The sequence below is a fragment of the Myotis nattereri genome (assembly GCF_964212035.1).
Source record: "Myotis nattereri genome assembly, chromosome: 6".
Classification (NCBI taxonomy): domain Eukaryota; kingdom Metazoa; phylum Chordata; class Mammalia; order Chiroptera; family Vespertilionidae; genus Myotis; species Myotis nattereri.
Window position 1 is genome coordinate 81113387 of NC_138081.1, and position 20110 is coordinate 81133496.

The 20110-nt window shown below is 38.5% G+C and overlaps 1 protein-coding gene across 2 annotated transcripts in view; it reads right to left on the bottom strand.

The window, feature by feature from the left end:
* LAMA2 (laminin subunit alpha 2) overlaps positions 1-20110 on the bottom strand; it is a 478805-nt gene that overhangs the window by 349348 nt on the left and 109347 nt on the right. For both annotated transcript variants that reach the window (XM_081094172.1, XM_081094171.1), the window contains exons 2-3: positions 9383-9553; positions 928-1040 (exon numbers count right to left, since the gene is read on the bottom strand). In XM_081094172.1, the coding sequence (XP_080950298.1) occupies positions 928-1040; positions 9383-9553 (284 nt within the window). The remainder of the gene's footprint in view (positions 1-927; positions 1041-9382; positions 9554-20110) is intronic.

A 20110-nucleotide genomic window follows, 5' to 3' on the forward strand; every position in this document is an offset into this window, starting at 1 on the left:
TTAAAGAATAAACTGAAACTCATAGTGGGAGCTTCCAAACTAAATCTCATTGTTTGGAGCCATTTACCTTTTATTTAAAGATTCTCTAATAAAGAATATTGCCACTCATTGAAATTTAATATATTTTTTGCTGTATTCTGGTATTTCCAGTATCTAAGTGGTTTAATTCGTCCCCCTCGGCAGCCACAGTTGACCACTGGAAGAATAAAATGGGAGAATACACAATATTACACCTACATAATGAAATGCAGCTGTGATTTATGTGTGGAAGCCATCGGATAGTTGTGAAAAACTGCCCACATGCCATCTATTTTAGGCTGTGCTGTTCAGACTTTCCATAACAGAATTTGCATGATATGAAAATGTTAACAGATCTCTTCCCCACAGATTTTGAATAGATCTCTTTCTTTGTATTGCTATTTCTGTTTTTAAATAAACAGTTCTCTAATTTATTTCCTGATTTCAAGAACCATCTTCCACGGCAGTCATCTTGACACTGCTGTAAAATGTTGTTGATCCATATTTTCATCATTCACTCTCATTAGTCAGAACAAAATCAGCTCTTTATTCAGTACTAAACTCTTTCTGTGAATTCATTTTAGTTGTGCTTTAGAAAAACATGCCCAAATTTTAAAACAACAACATACTAAATGGATAGGCCGCTTTGTTAAGTATGTCAAGAAAACAATGGAGGATGATAAAAAAAAGAGTATTTCCTCACCAAAGAACTACTATAACCCTAAAAGCAAATCCAAGACACAGTTTCAAAGTGGAAAATGATTAAGAAAAAGAAGACGAAGAAGAAGCACTACACCTAGCTTAGGCAAGGTGAGGGGATTAAGAAGCACAAAGTATTAGTTGAAAATAGTCATGGGGAGGTAGAGTACAGCATAGGGAATTTAAAAAATAAAAAAGGAGGCACTGTACCTGTTGTAAATCCAGTGTAATGGTCACATAATGGTATTCAATTCCATTCTTAATACTGGGACTCTGCCACCAAGTGTTCTTGCCATCAATAGCATTTGTAATTGGGTGTCTCTCTATTGAATCAGCAGCAGCATGTGAAAGGAGGAGAAAAGATCATATTAAAAAAGTATAGCTGTTTCTTTAAAGAAAAAAGTAAAAACTAATTTAAAACGTCATCATGTGACTATCAAACATTAAAATGATATAAAGAGAGAAAGATTCATATATCTTCAACAGAGTTTATTTAACATCAACTTTTTCATAGCACTCTACAAAGCAGTGTGAAATGGCTACATGCTGAGGCTATAAAATAAGAAGCTGGCCATCAATTCAAATGGGCAAATTTAATAATAACCACAGAAGTTAAGTGTAAACACATAGTATTGAAATCTAATTGATGTGTCAATCCTTCAAAGAAACAAAACCTCCACTGTTTGAAGTGGCTCTAGTATGCCATCAACTTTGTTAACGGAAACACAAAATTCTGAACAGTGGCTTAAAGGTACTTGAAGATTTGTCCTTCTGACACATTCATTACTGAGACTCGTGCAATCCAATATGTGTCTGGTTTTAATATAAAAGGCTGTCAAATCCATCTTATGTGGTTCTTAACTTGCCAACTTTCCACTACTATTTAAGAGTATAATGAAAGATCCTCCAAACCTCCCAGCCAGCTTTGGCCTGTCCCCATGATTCCAACCCAGTGGAGAAGTGCATACAATAAAAGCAAGCAGGAAGCGGACTGCACACGAAACTACATCCTGCCAACAAACCATGGCTTTCCCTGGCCTTTACTCCGATATGAGGACAGGATCTATTGTGAGAATAAAAGGGAGACTGAGGACAGAAAATGAATAAAAGGTGTGGACAATCATTGATTGTCCCTTACCCCCACAGTCTGCTCTTACAAGTCCCTCCTCCTTACAGCTTCCTCATCTCCTCCAACTGAGCTCTGCATCTTAGCACAGCAGCCATGGCCTCTGGGCTGCCAAAGCCCTCCTTCCATTTGGGTTCTCCGTCATTGGTCCTTGTCTGAACTCTGAGCCTCTCATTTCCCACAAGGTCTGTTCCTTTTCTCCTCCTCTAAAGAGGCCCAGCTTGTGCACAGGTCAGACTGGCAGGAATGGAGATTGTGGGGTGTTCCTATTTCTATCTGCAGGGCTTAATTAAAGGTACTTAATGTCCCAATCTCTCCCTTAGAAGTCAGCCTATTTTCCCATAGAAACGTAAATGAAGTGGGGGTTAGCTTCCTTGCTGCTCTTCTGTTCTTTATGAATGAAAGATGCCTTGGGGTTTCAGTCTTGAGAACTTTTATGACACTAATTGTCTGGGAAGATGTTTCAAATGAATGGCCTAACAATAACCTTTTAGATCAGAACACATTTGGGTTTTTTTTGGTAAATTCAAGAAAGACTTCATAAAAGGAACAATCCATATCACTATGAGGAACAACCTTGGACTCTGGGTGTGCCTACAGTAATCCCACCAGGTGCTCCCATGACAACGTGATGAAAAAGCACCCGGTTGGCATATGAAGAGCTGGAGAAGAAGAAGTGAGATAGTCCACCTGGTTCCACCATTTAGTACTTAACTGGCCATGAACAAGTCACCTAAACCAGGGGTCCTCAAACTTTTTAAACAGGGCCAGTTCACTGTCCCTCAGACCGTTGGAGGGTCGGACTATAGTTTAAAAAAAAAAAAAACTGAACAAATTCCTATGCACACTGCACATATCTTATTTTGAAGTAAAAAAACAAAACGGGAACAAATACAATATTTGTATTTGCATGTGGCCCGCGGGCCGCAGTTTGAGGACCCCTGACCTAAATAAACTCTGTGTGTCATACCTGCAGTAGGAATAACAAAAATCCACTCATAGCAGTGCCTCCCACATTCTTAATTTTCAGGGGGAAAAAAAGAATTAAAAAATGTGTGAGAGAAAGATTTGTGGAATTGACACAGGAGTTCAAGCTCTTTATTTTTCCAGGTAATAACAGCCTCCTGTCTACTTTACTATCATTTAATATAACACCACTATTGTTTCATAAAATAAAGGACATTTAAAAGCAACAAAAGATTTTTTTTAAACCATAATATCAAAATAAAGGATAGTTTTTAAGGTATTCCTTTTTTTCATGAAAAATTTAGAATTTTGTTCTCATTTCCTCATCTTGCCATTGACTAGTAAAAATATCTTGGATGGGAACTCTCAACTTACAGGGTTACATGAGAAACATGACAACTATTGATATAAACATTAATATGCATATATATTTGAAGTATGGTAGCTACCATCTATAGTTTAACTTTAACCCTACTGTTTGGCTTATGTACCTATTTGCTTTGTTTAACAATGGACAGGTTATTTTGATTTTCTGGATTGTATAAATCATCCCATTCGATTGAATGACTATCCCATTGATTGTTATACTGATCTTAGAGAGCACATCTTCTGTACCTGGAAACAGGACAGCACAATTACCCTAAATTGTTTTAGTGGCCACAGGTGGTGCGTTCCAGCTGACTTAGTGGTCCCGAGACCAGAAAAGAACAATTACTCTAAATTGTCCTGACAACTCACTGGTCGGGAGACCCGAGGGCTCTAGATAATGCGTGATCCGGAGACCCCAAACTGTAATTTAGATAACATGCCTAAATTTAACCCAGGTTACCTGAGGGCTCTAGATAATGTATTTCTGTCAATTCAGTGACCCCAGACCCGAAACTGTAATTAACATGCTTAATTCTGCTTCTGTAATCTGCTTTTTTGTGAGCCAGGTGCCTCATTCCAAACCCTAGGATGTAATCAATACCTTTGTGATTTTTGCCTATATAAGTCTGGTTTTGCCACCATCTTATTGCTATGAGATTTGGGAATGGCCCCTCATAGTCTGGGATTTCAATAAATGTGACTCTTTAATTCGACTTCTTGAGGCGTCCTTCTGTGATTCGCAGGGTACGTTACAAGATATTGAAGTATGGTAGCAATCATCTCAGGTAGAAACTTTAGTTTAACTCTAACCCTGCTGTTTGGCTTAACAATAGAAAAGTTACTTTGATTTTCTGAATTATATAAATCATCCCATTCGATTGAATGCCTTATTGACTGTAATGTGAGTATCCCATTGATTGAGATCTTACTGGTTATCGAAGCACATTCTTCTGTACCTGGGAACCAGGACAGCACAATTATCCCAAGACCTGAGGGTTCCAGATAATGTTTCCCTGTCAACTCAGTGGTCCCAAAAACCAGGACAGCGCAATTGCTCTAAATTGCCTCGATGGCTCTAGATAATGTGTTCCTGATAACTCAGTGGTCCCAAGACCCGTGGGCTCTTTTTCTTTTTTCTTTTCTTTTTTTTTTTTTTTTAATATATTTTATTGATTTTTTACAGAGAGGAAGGGAGAGAGATAGAGAGTCAGAAACATCGATGAGAGAGAAACATCGATCAGCCGCCTCCTGCACATCCCCCACTGGAGATGTGCCCGCAACCCAGGTACATGCCCTTGACTGGAATCGAACCTAGGACCTTTCAGTCCGCAGGCCGACGCTCTATCCACTGAGCCAAACCGGTTTCGGCCCGAGGGCTCTAGATAATGTGTTCCTGTCAACTCAGTAATCTGGAGACCCAAAACTATAATTAACATGCTTAATTCTGCTTCTGTAAACTGCTTTTTTGCGAACCAGTTTCCTCATTCCAAACCCTGGGATGTAATCAATAACTTTGTGATTTTTGCCTACATAAATCTGGTGTTAAGGCCATCTTATCACTTTGAGATTTGGGAGAGCGAAATGCCCCCTCGGAGTCCTGGATTGCAATAAATGTGACTCTTTAATTCGACTTCTTGAGTCTTCCTTCTGTGATTCGCGGGGTACATTACAACAATATAAAATTAATTATATATCTGTTCAAAATGTACACTGCTCTGGCCCTACCTGGTTTGGCTCAGTGGATAGAGCATTGGCCTGCAGACCGAAGGGTCCTGGGTTCGATTCCAGCCAAGGGCAAATGCCTGGGTTTCGGGCTCAACCCCCAGCAGGGGGTATGCAAGAGGTAGCTGATCAATGATTCTCTCTCATCATTGGTGCTTCTATCTCTCTCTCTCTCCCTCTCCCTTCCTCTCTGAAATCAATAAAAATATATTTTTAAAAAATGTACACTGTTCTGAATTTTAAATGGAGACAAATTGCATTTAACAAAATATTTTAATATAAAAATCAAGCCAAATGAAGTCCTCATTGCAATAGAAGTGTAATAGTAAAGTAAAATTATCTTCAAAAGAAAGAAATATTAAAAACTGAATATTCAGTAAATATGCATTTTCAGATTATGAACACTTTCATTACATAATAATTTTATTAATGTAATCTGCTTAAACCTGTTTAATTGAAAACCAAGACTTATGTATCTGAGTTACTTTGTTAATATGAGTTATAGGGCAGGACAAAAATAATTAATTTTTATTGGTAAATTATTTAATTCAACTAAATAGCTATATGGACTTTGTATCAGGTCTTTTTACATTAGCAATCCACTGAGATGAGGCATCCAATCTCATTAATGAAAATTAAATTTGCTATATATTCTGAATAATTAACGCTAGTTAACTTGTTCTGCTGAAGCTAAAGAAGGTGTCAGTTCTTTATAATGACAACAAATACCAGAGCATAACAAAATAGCAAATAAATGCCCTTGGTGGTGTGAGTGGGTGATGTAATTGGCCCATAGGAATCAGAATTCATAAATGAATTATTACTGGCATTTCTAAAGAAAAATAAATAACACAACAAACATTTCCTCAACATCCTCTTGAATCTTCTTTACAGATTGTGGGTTTAATGTGTGATAGAAAAACACCCACACAAAGCCACATTTCCAAATCAAATTCATGACTCAAGTAATTGTGAGAGGAGCTGTCTAATTGGAAATTTTGATATCTTCCACTTCAGGTCAAATTAATATGAGACTTATTCACAAAAAAAAGGAAGTCTGTGGGTTGAATTAATAATTAACCATAATCCCCATTATGAAAGTTTAATCATAATTTATTTGCAAAAACTGATTAATTGCATACTTCCTAGCTTTACAAGAGATGGAAACATAATATTCTTAACAGGAATAGCTACACAAGTCAATCCAAAGCTAACAGCATCTAAAATTTGGTGAGGAAATTGTTAATAAAGTAAACCTTTCCAATCTTTCTTTTTAATTGGGAAACACAATCTATTAATAGTAGAAAGTTCAAGTCTCCTCTCCTTTGTATGATGATTAAGTATAGGCTTCCATATTTATTCTAGCTGTTCACTGAATTTGTGGAATTTTATCATCTGTTGCTACAACTTTTACTAAAATATATTCATGTGAGTTATTGCTAGATTTTTATTCTGGTGGGGTATTCTTTCTAAATGTCCAGTTCTAAAACAGGATTTTAAAATGTAATGAAGCTAGGAATTTAAAATTAATTGCACAGAGTAAATCTAGACTGTGATAAATTTAAAAAGCACTACAAATCAATTAAAATGGAAAATACAAAACATACCTCATCTGTACCTGCTTTACTGAAGCAGTTTGTTTCTTTGTCCCAATGTGAAAATATGGAGTAGATTGCGTAACTATGGATGCCTTCCATTGAGACAAAGAGATCTTGAATATGGAACTTGAAGAGGGAAGGAAAAGCTGCTCTTGGACTAAATTTAGTGAACGCATCTCATTCATTTTTCAACCAAGTTTCCACTCAGTTTTTCCTCCAGCCTCATCTTTGCACTTTTCTTATAACCTGTCTCTTATGATTGACATTTCCTTCTCTTCCTCCTTTTCTGGAATGCCTTCCTCTCATATTGCAAGTCATTCAGCTTTTAAGTCTAACCACCTTCTTGGAACTTTCTCTTGTTCCTTCAGTTCTCATTGATGCTTTCCTTCTCAAAATCCACGTCATTTATAATATGTACCACAGACATAGTCCTGAGCTTACTGTTTTGAACATTTGTCTAATTGCTTTCTTTAGCTAAGCCTTATTTACCCTAGCATTATACTTGTAGGCAGGAACTATAAATACAGTTATTCATATGGAAAATAATACAGTAATTAATAAATAATACAAAAATAAACTCTGCTTTGTATTCTCACAACTATAAACCTACTTTTACCCACCCTGTATGTGGATTTATATTTCAATACAGACACACACATATATATGCATCCATACAGACACACACATTATTTTACATACTATAACTCTAACCCTTCCTCTCTTCCTAGCCCATCCTAAACACACATTTATATACTCCCAACACCATCCCACCATTCCCCCCAAAACATTTCCATGCCTCCAGGCTTTCTCACATTATTTATGAAATCATCAAGGCCACCAGTTCCTGAACTCATGGCAGTTTCTCCCCACCTTCATCATTTCCCCTAATGAACCTAAAGCTAATAGTCCATCAGTTGATTTGTTTTTTTGGTCCTTTCTTCAATTTTCTTGCTTTTTATGTTTTCCCATGGCTCAAGTTAGATCCTTTGCTCTCATCATGCTATACAGGAATAGCAAGCAGATGGGGTGTGTTCCATCACTTCCACCCTGCACCCTCCCACAACAGTCTACACCACAGAACAGAACCAGAGTCATTAAAAAGCAAGGAAGGTTCTGGTGGTTGCCATCTTTGGTTTCTTTACTATTTTTTTAACATTCCTTCATATACTAATACTAGTATAAGACCAGCAATTGTAATCACAAAAGTCCCAATTTTCCAGATACACTGTTTTTAGCATCTCTAAATTAGTAACAGACAGGGGACTAGCATTCCTTCTTTTAATCAGCTGCAAGAAAGATTGCTCAAAGCCTCCCAACTTTCTTTTGATATAAAAATGTAAATTGTGAGAGAAAGCTTTTTTCATTTTATAAGTTTTACAACTTAAAACAAAAAGAGAAGGAACACTAAGCAAGTTTAAAAGTAATATAACTGTGAAGTTTAATCCCATTATAACTCACCTCATTGACATTAAGTATTCACTTTATTAACCTCCCCACTATATATATTTAATGATTTCCCCATGCACATTTCTAAATCAGCCTTCATCTCACACCATTTTCCCCTTCTCCATAAAAATGCTTTACTCTTTAAACTAAATTACTTACAGTTCTCTGACTATATCATGCTCTTTTATAGCTGCAAGATTTATGTTTGCTTTTTCTTTTATAAAACTTTTCTCTTTTTCATCTTACTAACTTTAGTTTTTCCGTACATGGTCACTTTCTCCCAGGAATCTCTAGATCAGCAGTTCTCAACCTGTGGGTCACGACCATCGGAAAACACATATAGCATATCAGATATTTACATGGCGATTCATAACAGTAGCAAAATTACAGTTATGAAGTAGCAACGAAAATAATTTTATGGTTGGGGGTCACCACAACATGAGAAACTGTATTAAAGGGTCGCGGCATTAGGAAGGTTGAAAACCACTGCCCTAGATGCTCCCTTAACACTTGATTTACTTGTCCATTTCCCCTCTGTTCTCCTCGAAACCTCTTAAATCAAGGGCTATGTATGACTTAATATTATGTTTCAGTAAAATGTATCGCTCATGGCAGGTGTTCAGATGCTGGCCGAATAAATACATGCATGAGTCTGAGATATCAGAGCTGTTCCTAGAGGCCACCCAGGTGGCTTTGCATGGCACCTGTCCTTACAACACTCTTCACCTTCACTATCTGCTTCCTGCCTCTGCACCAGACTCATCTCTACTCTCTGCCCTCTAACACTCTCCATTCCAGACATTCCTAACTACTTGCAGTTTCCAGAGCAAGTGAGGTTTTCTGCCTTACTCTGATTGATCTTCCTGGCATTCCTTCTTCTCGTCCCTCTCTCTCCCTTTCACCTGCTCAGCCCAATCTTGGACCTCAGTTTAGCTATCACTTTATCTGACAAGCCTTCATTTACACCAAGACTGACTTTGTGACTATCCCTCTCCCCCTCGGGGTCCTATGTTCATTCTTTCATTGTATCTACCACACTATCTAGTAATGGTCCGCTTTTGCCCATTTCTTCATTCGTTGAAGCCAGGGACCACACCTATTCCTGTTGGATTTCCAACACAGTACCTGGCACATAAGTGACCAATGAATGACTAAAGTCTAAATTAGCAACCACATCCTTGGGTATGATTTTGGAGGTGGTAAACCTAATGCCTGCCACAGGTCTTCAGCTAGAAAAACCTGCTCAAGCACTGTTCCTGGTTCAGATAAGGAAATCAAATGTGTGTCAAGTGATGGAGAAAGGCTATGAAAAAGCTCACAGTGGAAAGGAAGTTCTAGAAATTTGGGGGGCCACAAGCCCTTGAACTTTTAAACTTCTCCTCAAAATCTCTCAGTTATAGATACTGCCCATTGCCAAATGCAACGTTAAAATACGTACGATTTGGATTGCTGCTGTTTTGATTGCAGATTCGACACTGGGGGTCCCTGACGGGCTGCCCAGGCACATGCTCGACCAATTTGCAATACATTTCAGGTCCTTTCTCTCCACATGTTGCATTCGTGGTGATGTACGCATTGGAAGCAAGATTCAAGACGGCAGGAAATAAACCTGAAAGAGATGGACAAATGAAGGTGTGTGGACCAGAAACAATATGATATAGTTTTGCTGCATTTTAAAATAAAATTAAGACATCAATCAAAAAGAAATTATCAGTGATAAATACCTGACTTAAGTACAATACAAATAACATGTGTTTTCAAATGAACATTTTTCTTTGTGCATCTTTAATATGGAATTTAAAGCAATCTTCTTAATTTATTAACCTCTAATACTTAATTAGAAAGTACTGTCTCTAACACACATTCTTTAAAAATCTTTTGTTCCTATTATTGGCAAAAATCTCATTGAATAATCCATCTTCCATTTAAGCTATTATCTAGTATAGCATTTTTCATAGTGTGCCACAAGAATTTTTAAAGCATGCATTGCCTGACTATTCAGTTAGGGACACTGACCTCTTTTCCCTTAGATTGTAAAATGCACACACACACACACACACACACACAAATATATACAATGACAACAGCCAACACAACAGTAGCCATTTGATGTGAATACCCTGGGCAGAACCACAAATCTATAGGTCATAAAATAGAGTTGCATCATATTGGTCATGTTGCATAATAAGTTTCTGTCTGATTAGATAATTCTTGGCACCAGAAATCCTTATTACAATTATAGGCACCTAATTTTTTTAAAAAGCCACGTTGAGCAAAAAGAGAAGGTATTTGCTATTATTATTATTTTGTAAATTAATCAAAATTATGCCTATTTATTTATTTTTAATGTTTTTTCTTTATTCATTAAGGTATTACATATGTGTCCTTATCTCCCCATTGCCCCTGCACCCCCTCCGTCACTCATGCCTTCACCCCCCTGGTGTCTGTGACCATTGGTTAGGCTTATATGCACGCATACAAATCCTTTGGTTGATCTCTCCCCCTATGCCTATTATTTTTGTCAGATCAGCACAAAAATACATATTTTTGGTATGCTGCAGAATCTTAGTAATGAGTTAATGTGAGTCATGAGTTGAAAATGGTTGAAAGTGCTGATCTAATAGTAAACTGTAACCACATGTAAAGATTTTATACAACTATGCATCTGTTTTTCATGGTCAATTTTTATGCTCCAATTATCATTTAATGTAAATGGTTACTGTAACTTCTTTATATCCAGACTGGGGGAAATAGAGAATGATTAAAGATTTTGGAAAACCATTCTTTACTGCCTCTGTACTACATAGCATTATTATACAGCAATATCTTACCAGAAACAAGCAATCATCGTTGTCCATGATTACACCAGAAATCATTTTTAGATAAAATGAAAGTATTTGGCTTCCTTAGAAATAATCTCAGAGCCCCATTTCAATTCAGGGCTGGGAGGCCTTTCATTCCATATGAGAAGCCAACTCCGGCTTTTTATTTTCTGTGAATTACTGTCAATTCTGCTTCCTACATGTCTAGTATTTGTATTTGAAAGACCTATTTTCAATAGTAAAGTCACTCATCATAAATCACTCTTTAACTGAAAGACTCATCTTGGAGCATTTGAGATTACAGATCATTTGACCCAAGTTATGTAAGGAACATGCTAACCCTTTAGGAAGTTTCTGTTCTGTACACGCGCCAAGTAGGTCCATATCAGTTCAACCTCTGACAAAAAAAGCCTTTTACTGACTAAATCTCATGTCCTGGTGTTTTACTGAGAACCCTGGAGTTTTGAATTCATAAAATGTTTTCTATGTTATCTTCAAAACTTAGCACATGCTGGGTACAGAGTAACCACTCAATCCTATATAATAAAAGGGTAATATGCAAATTGACCAAAAGCAGAACGACCTGTTGCTATGATGCACACTGACTACCAGGGTCAGGCGCTCAACGCAGGAGCTGCCCCCTGTTGGCCAGTGTGCTCCCACAGGGAGAGCACCGCTCAGTGCAGCAGCAGTGGCGGGAGCCTCTCCTGCCTTTGTGGCAGTGCTAAGGATGTCCAACTGTGCTAAGCTGTCAGTCGGACATCTCCTGAGGGCTTCCGGGCTGCCAGAAGGCACAGGCCAGGCAGAGGGACCCCCTCGATGCATGCACAAATCTTGTGCACCGGGCCTCTAGTATATTTATAAAATAAATGAATTATAAATACTGGCCTCATAAATGTTTTTCTGCATCCTCTGAATAAGAATCATATTAAAAATAACAATAATGCTCAGCCAGTATGGCTCAGTGGTTGAGTGTCAACCGATGAACCCAGAGGACATGGATCGATTCCATCAGGGCACATGCCCGGGTTCATGCTGGATCTATAGCGGGGGCATACAGGAGGCAGCCAATCAATGTTCTCTCTCTTCTCATCATTGATGTTTCTATCTCTCCCTTTCCTTTCCTCTCTGAAATAAATAGGAATATATTTAAAAAAATAACAATAACAGTAATAGTATCCAGCATTAATGAATGTTTATAAAGTTCCAGGCACTGTTCTGTCAGGGACTGTTCTAACACTCTACATCTGCACGGACTAACTTGCTACACACAATGCATACATGAGATACGCACTACTATAACCGCTATTTTGTTAAAAAGTTCAGCAGCTTGCCAAGATGACAACTAGCAAGCAGCAGAGCGGTGATTTAAGCCCAAGCGATCTGGCTCCAGAGTCCATCTTCTTAATCATTACCCTACATGGTTTCTACCATATGAAACAGACGTATATCTATGCCACTTTGTGGTCATGGCTATCCTTAGAATTTCATTGAAAGAAACAATAGTATAGCAAATAGCCTTGGCCAGGTGACTCAATTGGTTGGAGCATCCTCCCTTATGCCAAAAATGTCGCAGGTTCGATTTCCGGTCAGAGCACATACCTAGGTTGCAGATTCTATCTCCTGTTGGGAGGCAACTGATTAATGTTTCTCTTTTACATTGATGCTTCTCTCTCTCTCTCTCTCTCACTTTTCCCTCTTTCTCTCAAATCAAGAAAAACATATCTTTGGGTGAGGATTAAAAAATAGCATAGCAAATAAAAATTATTTTAACTAATGATTATTAGTTATTATTATTAGTTATAACTAATTATTAGAATCTCTATTGCAATCACTTTCAAAACTTCCAGAGAGTTAGGTTGCGTTGGTGGTATAGTGTGAGCATAGCTGCCTTCCAAAACTTCCAGAGACTTAGGTTGCGTTGGTGGTATAGTGGTGAGCATAGCTGCCTTCCAAAACTTCCAGAGAGGTAAGTGAATTCATAGGACCAGGCAACGCCTCAGTTCTCATCTAAGTCCCTCTTAGGGTCTCCAAAAAAGCAGCTTCCCAGTAATCTTCTCTCTCTTCTTTGATCTCCCCAAACTCACGGGTCTCTAAAATCCCTCTCATCCCCCACCCCATCCCAATAGCCCTCCTGACTTTTACTTTTCTCCAGCTAAATGTTACTTGAGGTTTCCAATTTTTCTTTGTTTTCCAGAAGTTCAGAACTTACTTTTTTTTTTACTTAAATGCAGTCACTATACAATTCATTCTTCCTGATAAATTGGTCTCTCCCAGGCCCCAAGATCATCTTTATGCTCCAACCTCATTTCAATGAGACATTCTGTTGATGTGATATTTCAGCTAATATAATTATTGGTCAGGAAAATATTAGCCATTCATGAAACTGTTATTGTTTTTATGAGGAAATGTAGAGTGTTTATAAAGGTACAGAATGCCCTAACCGGTTTGGCTCAGTGGATAGAGCGTCGGCCTGTGGACTCAAGGGTCCCAGGTTCAATTCCGGTCAAGGGCATGTACCTTGGTTGCAGGCACATCCCCAGTGAGGTGTGTGCAGGAGGCAGCTGATCGATGTTTCTCTCTCATCGATGTTTCTAACTCTCTATCACCTCTCCCTTCCTCTCTGTAAAAAATCAATAAAATATAAAAAAGAAAGATTTTAAAGGTACAGAATACACAAAGATTATTTAGCTTTTTAAAAAAAGTTTTATCTGAGTATACAAGGCTATTGGAAACAACTTCAACTGTATAAAGTTTGTCAGGTGATAAATTTAAAAATAATTTGATCGTTCCCAGAGTGATATATAACATATCTCTCTACCTCAGATATTTTATTCTCTAGGCTGGAAAATGACATATGATTAAATAAATAAGGTTTGTCTATATGTCTTTCTCTTTTATAATATATCACAATTTTGCATTTAACTGTACAATTATTCCTCAAATATGTGTTGAACACATACTATGCCAGATACCATAAAAGATTTGGGAATAAAAATATCATTAAGACAGGCTTATTGGATCTTGAGCTGAAACTTGAAAGAAAAATAGAAGTTTATTTGGCAGAGAAATGGGAGAACAAAAAAGAAAACATACCAGGGAAAGGGGATAGCATATGAGTATAGACTTTATTCTGAGATCATACATGCCTGTTGAGTGACTGATAGAGTACTTGAATTTGTAATTGTTCTTGCCTCTTAGATTAGGTGATTGTGTGTGTGTGTGTGTATATATATATATATATATTCACATACTATAGATATACATCTATATGGAGATAGAGAGATAGAGATAGATATAGATATAGATACATATGATTATACAGAGTATACATAATGGTGTGTGTGTATATATATATATATATATATATATATATATATACCATTATGTATATATAATGTTAGTAATTTGTGTTACTGGGATTTATTCTAGGTTTATAAAATTTTAATATGTAGTGTAAAAAGACATAGGTAGTGAGAAGAAAGATATATGCTGGGAATCCTGTTTTTAAAAGGCCAAAACTTTAGCTCATGTCTTGCTGGCATGTGGAATAAATGTAGGTAGTTCAGCCCCTTCAAACAAAGCAAACTTCCTTACACAAACACTGTTTCAGGCAGGACCCAACATCTCTCACCCTGTGCCAGGACATTGTTAGTTTTGCTCTATGATCTTTGTCTCCCAGCTCACCTCTGACTAGTCCTGAACTTGGCCCTGACCTTGGATTCTGTTTTGTAGGTGTGGGTAAGAGCCTCTGTGCCCTGCTTTGATGCAGGCCTGTTGGCTCTGATGTGAATTGAACAAGCCTGTACTTTCTTAGATCTGAGTAATCATTGGAGGGGAAAAAAAGGAGGAAATAAATGGCTGGTGAAAATTATCTTATTTTATATTGTATGTTCCACAAATATAAAGTTGATTGACATCCTGATATCCCCACAGAACTAAATAAATAAAATGTGAGCAAGGTTACAGAGTTATAAAAGAATTACAGGTATGGAAGTAACATTGATTCAAAGCTATTTCATACTCATTAAATAATATGGTGTAATCCCAAAGTAACCCCACAGGGCAGGTTTTATTACTCCCATTTTACAAATGAAGAAAGCGCAACTCCGAGAAGATAAACAAAATGCATAAAGTTATGAATTAGATTGATAACTGAAATCTGAGTGCTGCTCTTTAACTCAGATTTATCCTTAGTAGGCATGAAGCGGTGCCAAAACTTAGTCCTCAGTGAAGCTTACCAGATTAAATATTTCATAAAAGAAATACTCAGTCCCCATCCCTTTGTTGCTTTATTGAGTTTTTTACTCATAAACTAAAAACATTACTGATATTTACTTTTTGGGGTCTTTCCATTGATTTGTTTCTGTTATGCTTATTGATCATGTATTTAAAAATAACCTTTTCTTAATTTAATTGCCTTGCTTGGTGATCAGAAAACAGTTGCTTATTGAAATTTCATCAGCTATTTTGCTGTTTATTTTTAAAAATCAGTAACATGTATTGGTCAGGGAAGGTCCCCAATTAGGTGTTAATGACCAATTTGAAGAGTCAGTCAATATCTGAATTTTTATTGACTCTTCAGCAGGGTATATTATCGATTGCAGCCCATTTTCATTATATGTTAGATCTATTAGGCTGTGCCTGTTTAATCCCTTTCAAAAGCAGCAGAGCAATATTTATTGCCATATGCAATATGGGTTATTTGGTTAAGATTATAAAAACATTACAAGTGTAAAAGGGCTACAAATAGCTGGCGAACCTTTATAGAGTATTGATTTACAGCCTCTTATTCAACTTGAGGTCATGTAATGATAATGACATAAAAGTCAGTCATCATTATCCATACAATTATAATTGACTTGTTCCCCCTGAATAGTACCTTGACTAAATAAACTGTTGGATTTGTGGCTTAAAGAGCAAAGTCTGAAGAAAACATAAATAATATTTATTTTCCATGTTATACATTTTTATTAAAGATCTAAACATGTATACCATGTAGATAATAATATCTTTGTTTCTGTGATATGTATATATTTAGTAAATAGACAATCTGCAAGAAGGCTGTCTATATAATGTAAAAAAATGAAAATTTTGCTACAATATGGAAAACATTTAGAAAATTCACCACATTTTTATTGTTTTTATTTGGATGTCTTTATTCTATAAATGAAATTCATACACGAGGCAGAGGGCATTCCTTAGCCCAGCCTGCACCCTCTCGCAGTCCAGGAGCCCTTGCTCCTTACCACCCACCTGCTCGCTGCTCTTACTGCTCCTGAGCCCAGCTTCTGGCTGAGCGGCACTCCCCCTGTGGGAGCACACTGACCACCAGGGGCAGCTTCTGCACTGAGCATCTGGCCCCTGGTGGTCAGTGCGCATCATAGCAACTGGTCGTTCTGGTCCTTCCGCCATAACGGTCGTTTAGGCTTTTATGATATAGATAAGCTTGCTCAAATACTGTAGTATGTTTATACAAGTTTTCATGATTTCAATGATCTGCATTTTCAAAACCCCACAAATTTGACAAATGACAGGAGCATTTTTAAACCTGCATGTGAAGGTTCTACTTTTAATAATTGTGGAGTAGCTTTTATTGAACCAAGCCTCTCACTGATAACAGCTATAAAATATTAACAAAATATATTTGTTAAAAACCCAAATATCTGAAGACATTGGAGACCAACCCAAAGAAGATAAGCCAGAAGGGATGTGTATGCTTAGAAGAACGAAGATATTGGAAGTGCTCCAGACTGCGTCATGCAAAGTGGCTAAAAACTCAAATAGAATACCACAGTTTTAGTCTTTTTTTAAAAAAAAAAAACAACTGTCTTAAAGAACCAGAATACAGAACTAAGAGCAACCACAGCTGCTATAAAGTGAGGAAACAATACTGGGATAAACCAAGCCACAGAAAGAGAGCCTCAAAATATATGTAAAAACTCTTCCCAAATCCCTCACTGATGCCAAACCTACAAACATACATATGCCCTACCTGTGGTCGGCAAACCGCGGCTCACGAGCCACATGCGGCTCTTTGGCCCCTTCAGTGAGGCTCTTCCACAAAATACCACATGCAGGTGCGCATGTACAGTGCGACTGAAACTTCGTGGCTCATGTGCAGAAGTTGGTATTTTGTGGAAGAGCCACACTGAAGGGGCCAAAGAGCTGCATGTGGCTCATGAGCCGTGGTTGGCCGAGCCGCAATTTGCCGACCACTACAGGCCAGTGGTTCTCAACCTTCTGGCCCTTTAAATAGTTCCTCATGTTGTGACCCAACTATAAAATTATTTTCGTTGCTACTTCATAACTGTAATGTTGCTACTGTTATGAATCGTAATGTAAATATCTGATGTGCAGGATGGTCTTAGGCGATCCCTGTGAAAGGATCATTCAACCACCAAAGGGGTCGCGACCCACAGGTTGAGAACCGCTGCGCCTAGGCACATCTTAAGTACCCAAGTTGGTGATAAAACAGAGATCATGGTTCTTGTATTCCACAGGAAAGACAATAGTTTGGAGTTGGAATTCAGATAAGTTAATCAACTGATGTAACACAAAAATGAAAGATAGGTAACTATTTTTCAGAAGAACATAACAGAATCCCAAGTTTCTACAATTTATCATTCACAACATCCATAATGCAATAGAAAAAAATACTATACATACAAAAGAAACAATAAAATGCCACCCATATTTAGGAGAGAGGCAGTGAATAGAGACCAACATTAATATCACCCAGATTTTGGAACTAGCACAGAAATATTTTAAGCAGCTTTTATAACTATGATCCAGGATAACTCAAAATATCTACACTAATAAAAGAGAAACATGGTAATTGGCGTACGACCGCTACCCTTTTCATTGGCTAATCAGCAAGATATGCAAATTAACTGTCAGCCAAGATGGCGGCCAGCAGCCAGGCAGCTTGAAACTAACATGAGGCTTGGTTGCCTCAGTGACGGAGGAAACCAACGTTCCTCGCCTGCGGCTGCAGGCCTCTGAGCGGGCAGTTTAAGAAACTCTGTAACAAATACCACCGGACTTCAGCCAGCAGATTTTCAACATTGTAAGCAAAGGCCAGAAACCTACTTTCAGCCGCGGAGGCCTAAGAGCTGGAGCCAAGCCTCAAAGCTAAAGCTGGCCCAGAATAAAAAAAAAAAAGAAGAAAAAAAGGAGCAGTTGGGAGCTTCAGTCACCCCCAGACTGAAAACAGCCCTCAGCCCCTCACCCAGACTGGCCAGGCACCCCAGTGGGGACCCCCACCCTAAGGATGTGTGGCCAGCTGCAAACAGCTATCATCCCCTCACCCAGGCTGGCCAGGCACCCCAGTGGACCCCCACCCTGATCCAGGACACCCTGCAGGGCAAACCAGCCGCCCCCACCCATGCACCAGGCCTCTACCCTATATAGTCAAAGGGTAATATGCCTCCCAGCACCAGGATCAGCGGAGCCATGAGGCCTCCCGGCACCAGTATCAGTGTGACAGGGGGCAGCGCCCAAACCCCCTGATCGCCCTGCAGCTCTGTGTGTGACAGCGGGCGGGGCCACAACCTCCCTATCCACCCTGCTCTGTTCGTGACAGGGGAAGGCGCCCCAACCCCCCCAACCCCCCATGGGCCCTGCTCTGTGTGACGGGGTAGAGTCATAACCTCCCCATCGGCCCTGCCCTGAGTGTGAGAGTGGCGGCACCCCAACCCCCTGATCGGCCGTGTTCTGTGGGTGATAGAGGGCGGTGCCCCAACCCCCTGATGGGCCCTGCTCTGTGTGTGACGGGGGGCAGCGCCCCAACCCCCTGATTGGCCCTGCTCTGTGCGCGACTGAGGGTGGTGCCACAACCTCCCCATCGACCCTGCCTTGAGTGTGACAGGGGACAGTGCCCCAATCCCCCAATCGGCCCTACCCTGATCGTGACTGAGGGTGGCATCACAACCTCCCAATCTCCCTGCTCTGTGCATGACAGGGGGCAGCGCCCCAACTCCCCAATCGGCCCTGCTCTGAGCCCGACCAGGGGCTGCACCTAGGGATTGGGCCTGCCCTCTGCCACCCGGGAGCAGGCCTAAGCCAGCAGGTCGTTATCTCCCGAGGGGTCCCAGACTGCGAGAGGGCACAGGCCGGGCTGAGGGACCCCTCTTCCCCCCCGAGTGCACAAATTTTTGTGCACCGGGCCTCTAGTATTTATAATAAAAAGACAAATAGAAAATCTCAACAGAGAAATACAAACTACAAAAAAAGTACTGCATGTGATTAATAGAAAATTGTAGTTAACAGATGTGTAAATTACCATGAATATAAATCAATCAACTTTTCTTCTAAGTTCTCTAAATACATATTAATGTTTAACAAAAAAATATGTATAACATTGCTTTGGTGGTGGGAGCAATGTATTCTGATTTAATACATACGGCAATTCTAACAAAGGAAAGGAGGGTGGAGAGATCATATGTATTTACCTATATATTTACAAGGTTCTTATGCTTTAGATTAAGTGGTACAATATTGAAAAGAGTGACAACATCAATGTTTAAGAGTTTGTGGAGCAAATAAAACTCTACTTCATTGTTCTTAGGTGTGTAAATTAATATAAGCGCTTTAGAAAACAGGCATTTTTAGATAAATTTAAACTCAGACCTACCTCAGGACCCCAAAATCCCATTCTAAGGTAACTACCCAACAGAAATGACAGTACATGTCCAGGAAGAGACCTATACAAAAAAATATTCATAGAAACTTTTCTCATAATAGTCAAATCTGGAAATAACCTAGGTTTCCTTCAATGGAAGAACTGACACAGAAACTATGATGTACTCATACAATGGAAGACTACTGAACACTAAAATGAATCAAACTACTGACACATGCTACAATAAGATGACTCCTAAAAGTGTGATGCTAAATAAGAAATGTTTTACAAAAATGAATGCATATTCTATTATTCATTTATATAACTTTTAGAACAGGTAAACCTGATCCATTGGGAAAATAATAGGGGGAAAATAGTTGTATTAAGGGTAGAGATTAAGAAGAGGCATAAAGAAAATTTCTAGGATGATGCAATATTTCAATAGGAGTTCATATAAAACAAATATATTCATTTTTAAAACTTGAATGTTACCCTCAATTAGAAAATGTTACAGCCAGTATGGACTTGAGCATTTAACTGTAGGCAAATCTTACCATAAAAAAAAGAAAACCATATTGAACTCTACTTAATGATATCATGATTAAGTGCTTAGGCATGAAGTTTTCAATGAATCAAAGTTTAACATAGATTTATGGGTAGTTAAGATGTTTATATGTCTGATAAAACAAATACAGCCAGATGTTAATTTTTAAATACAGAT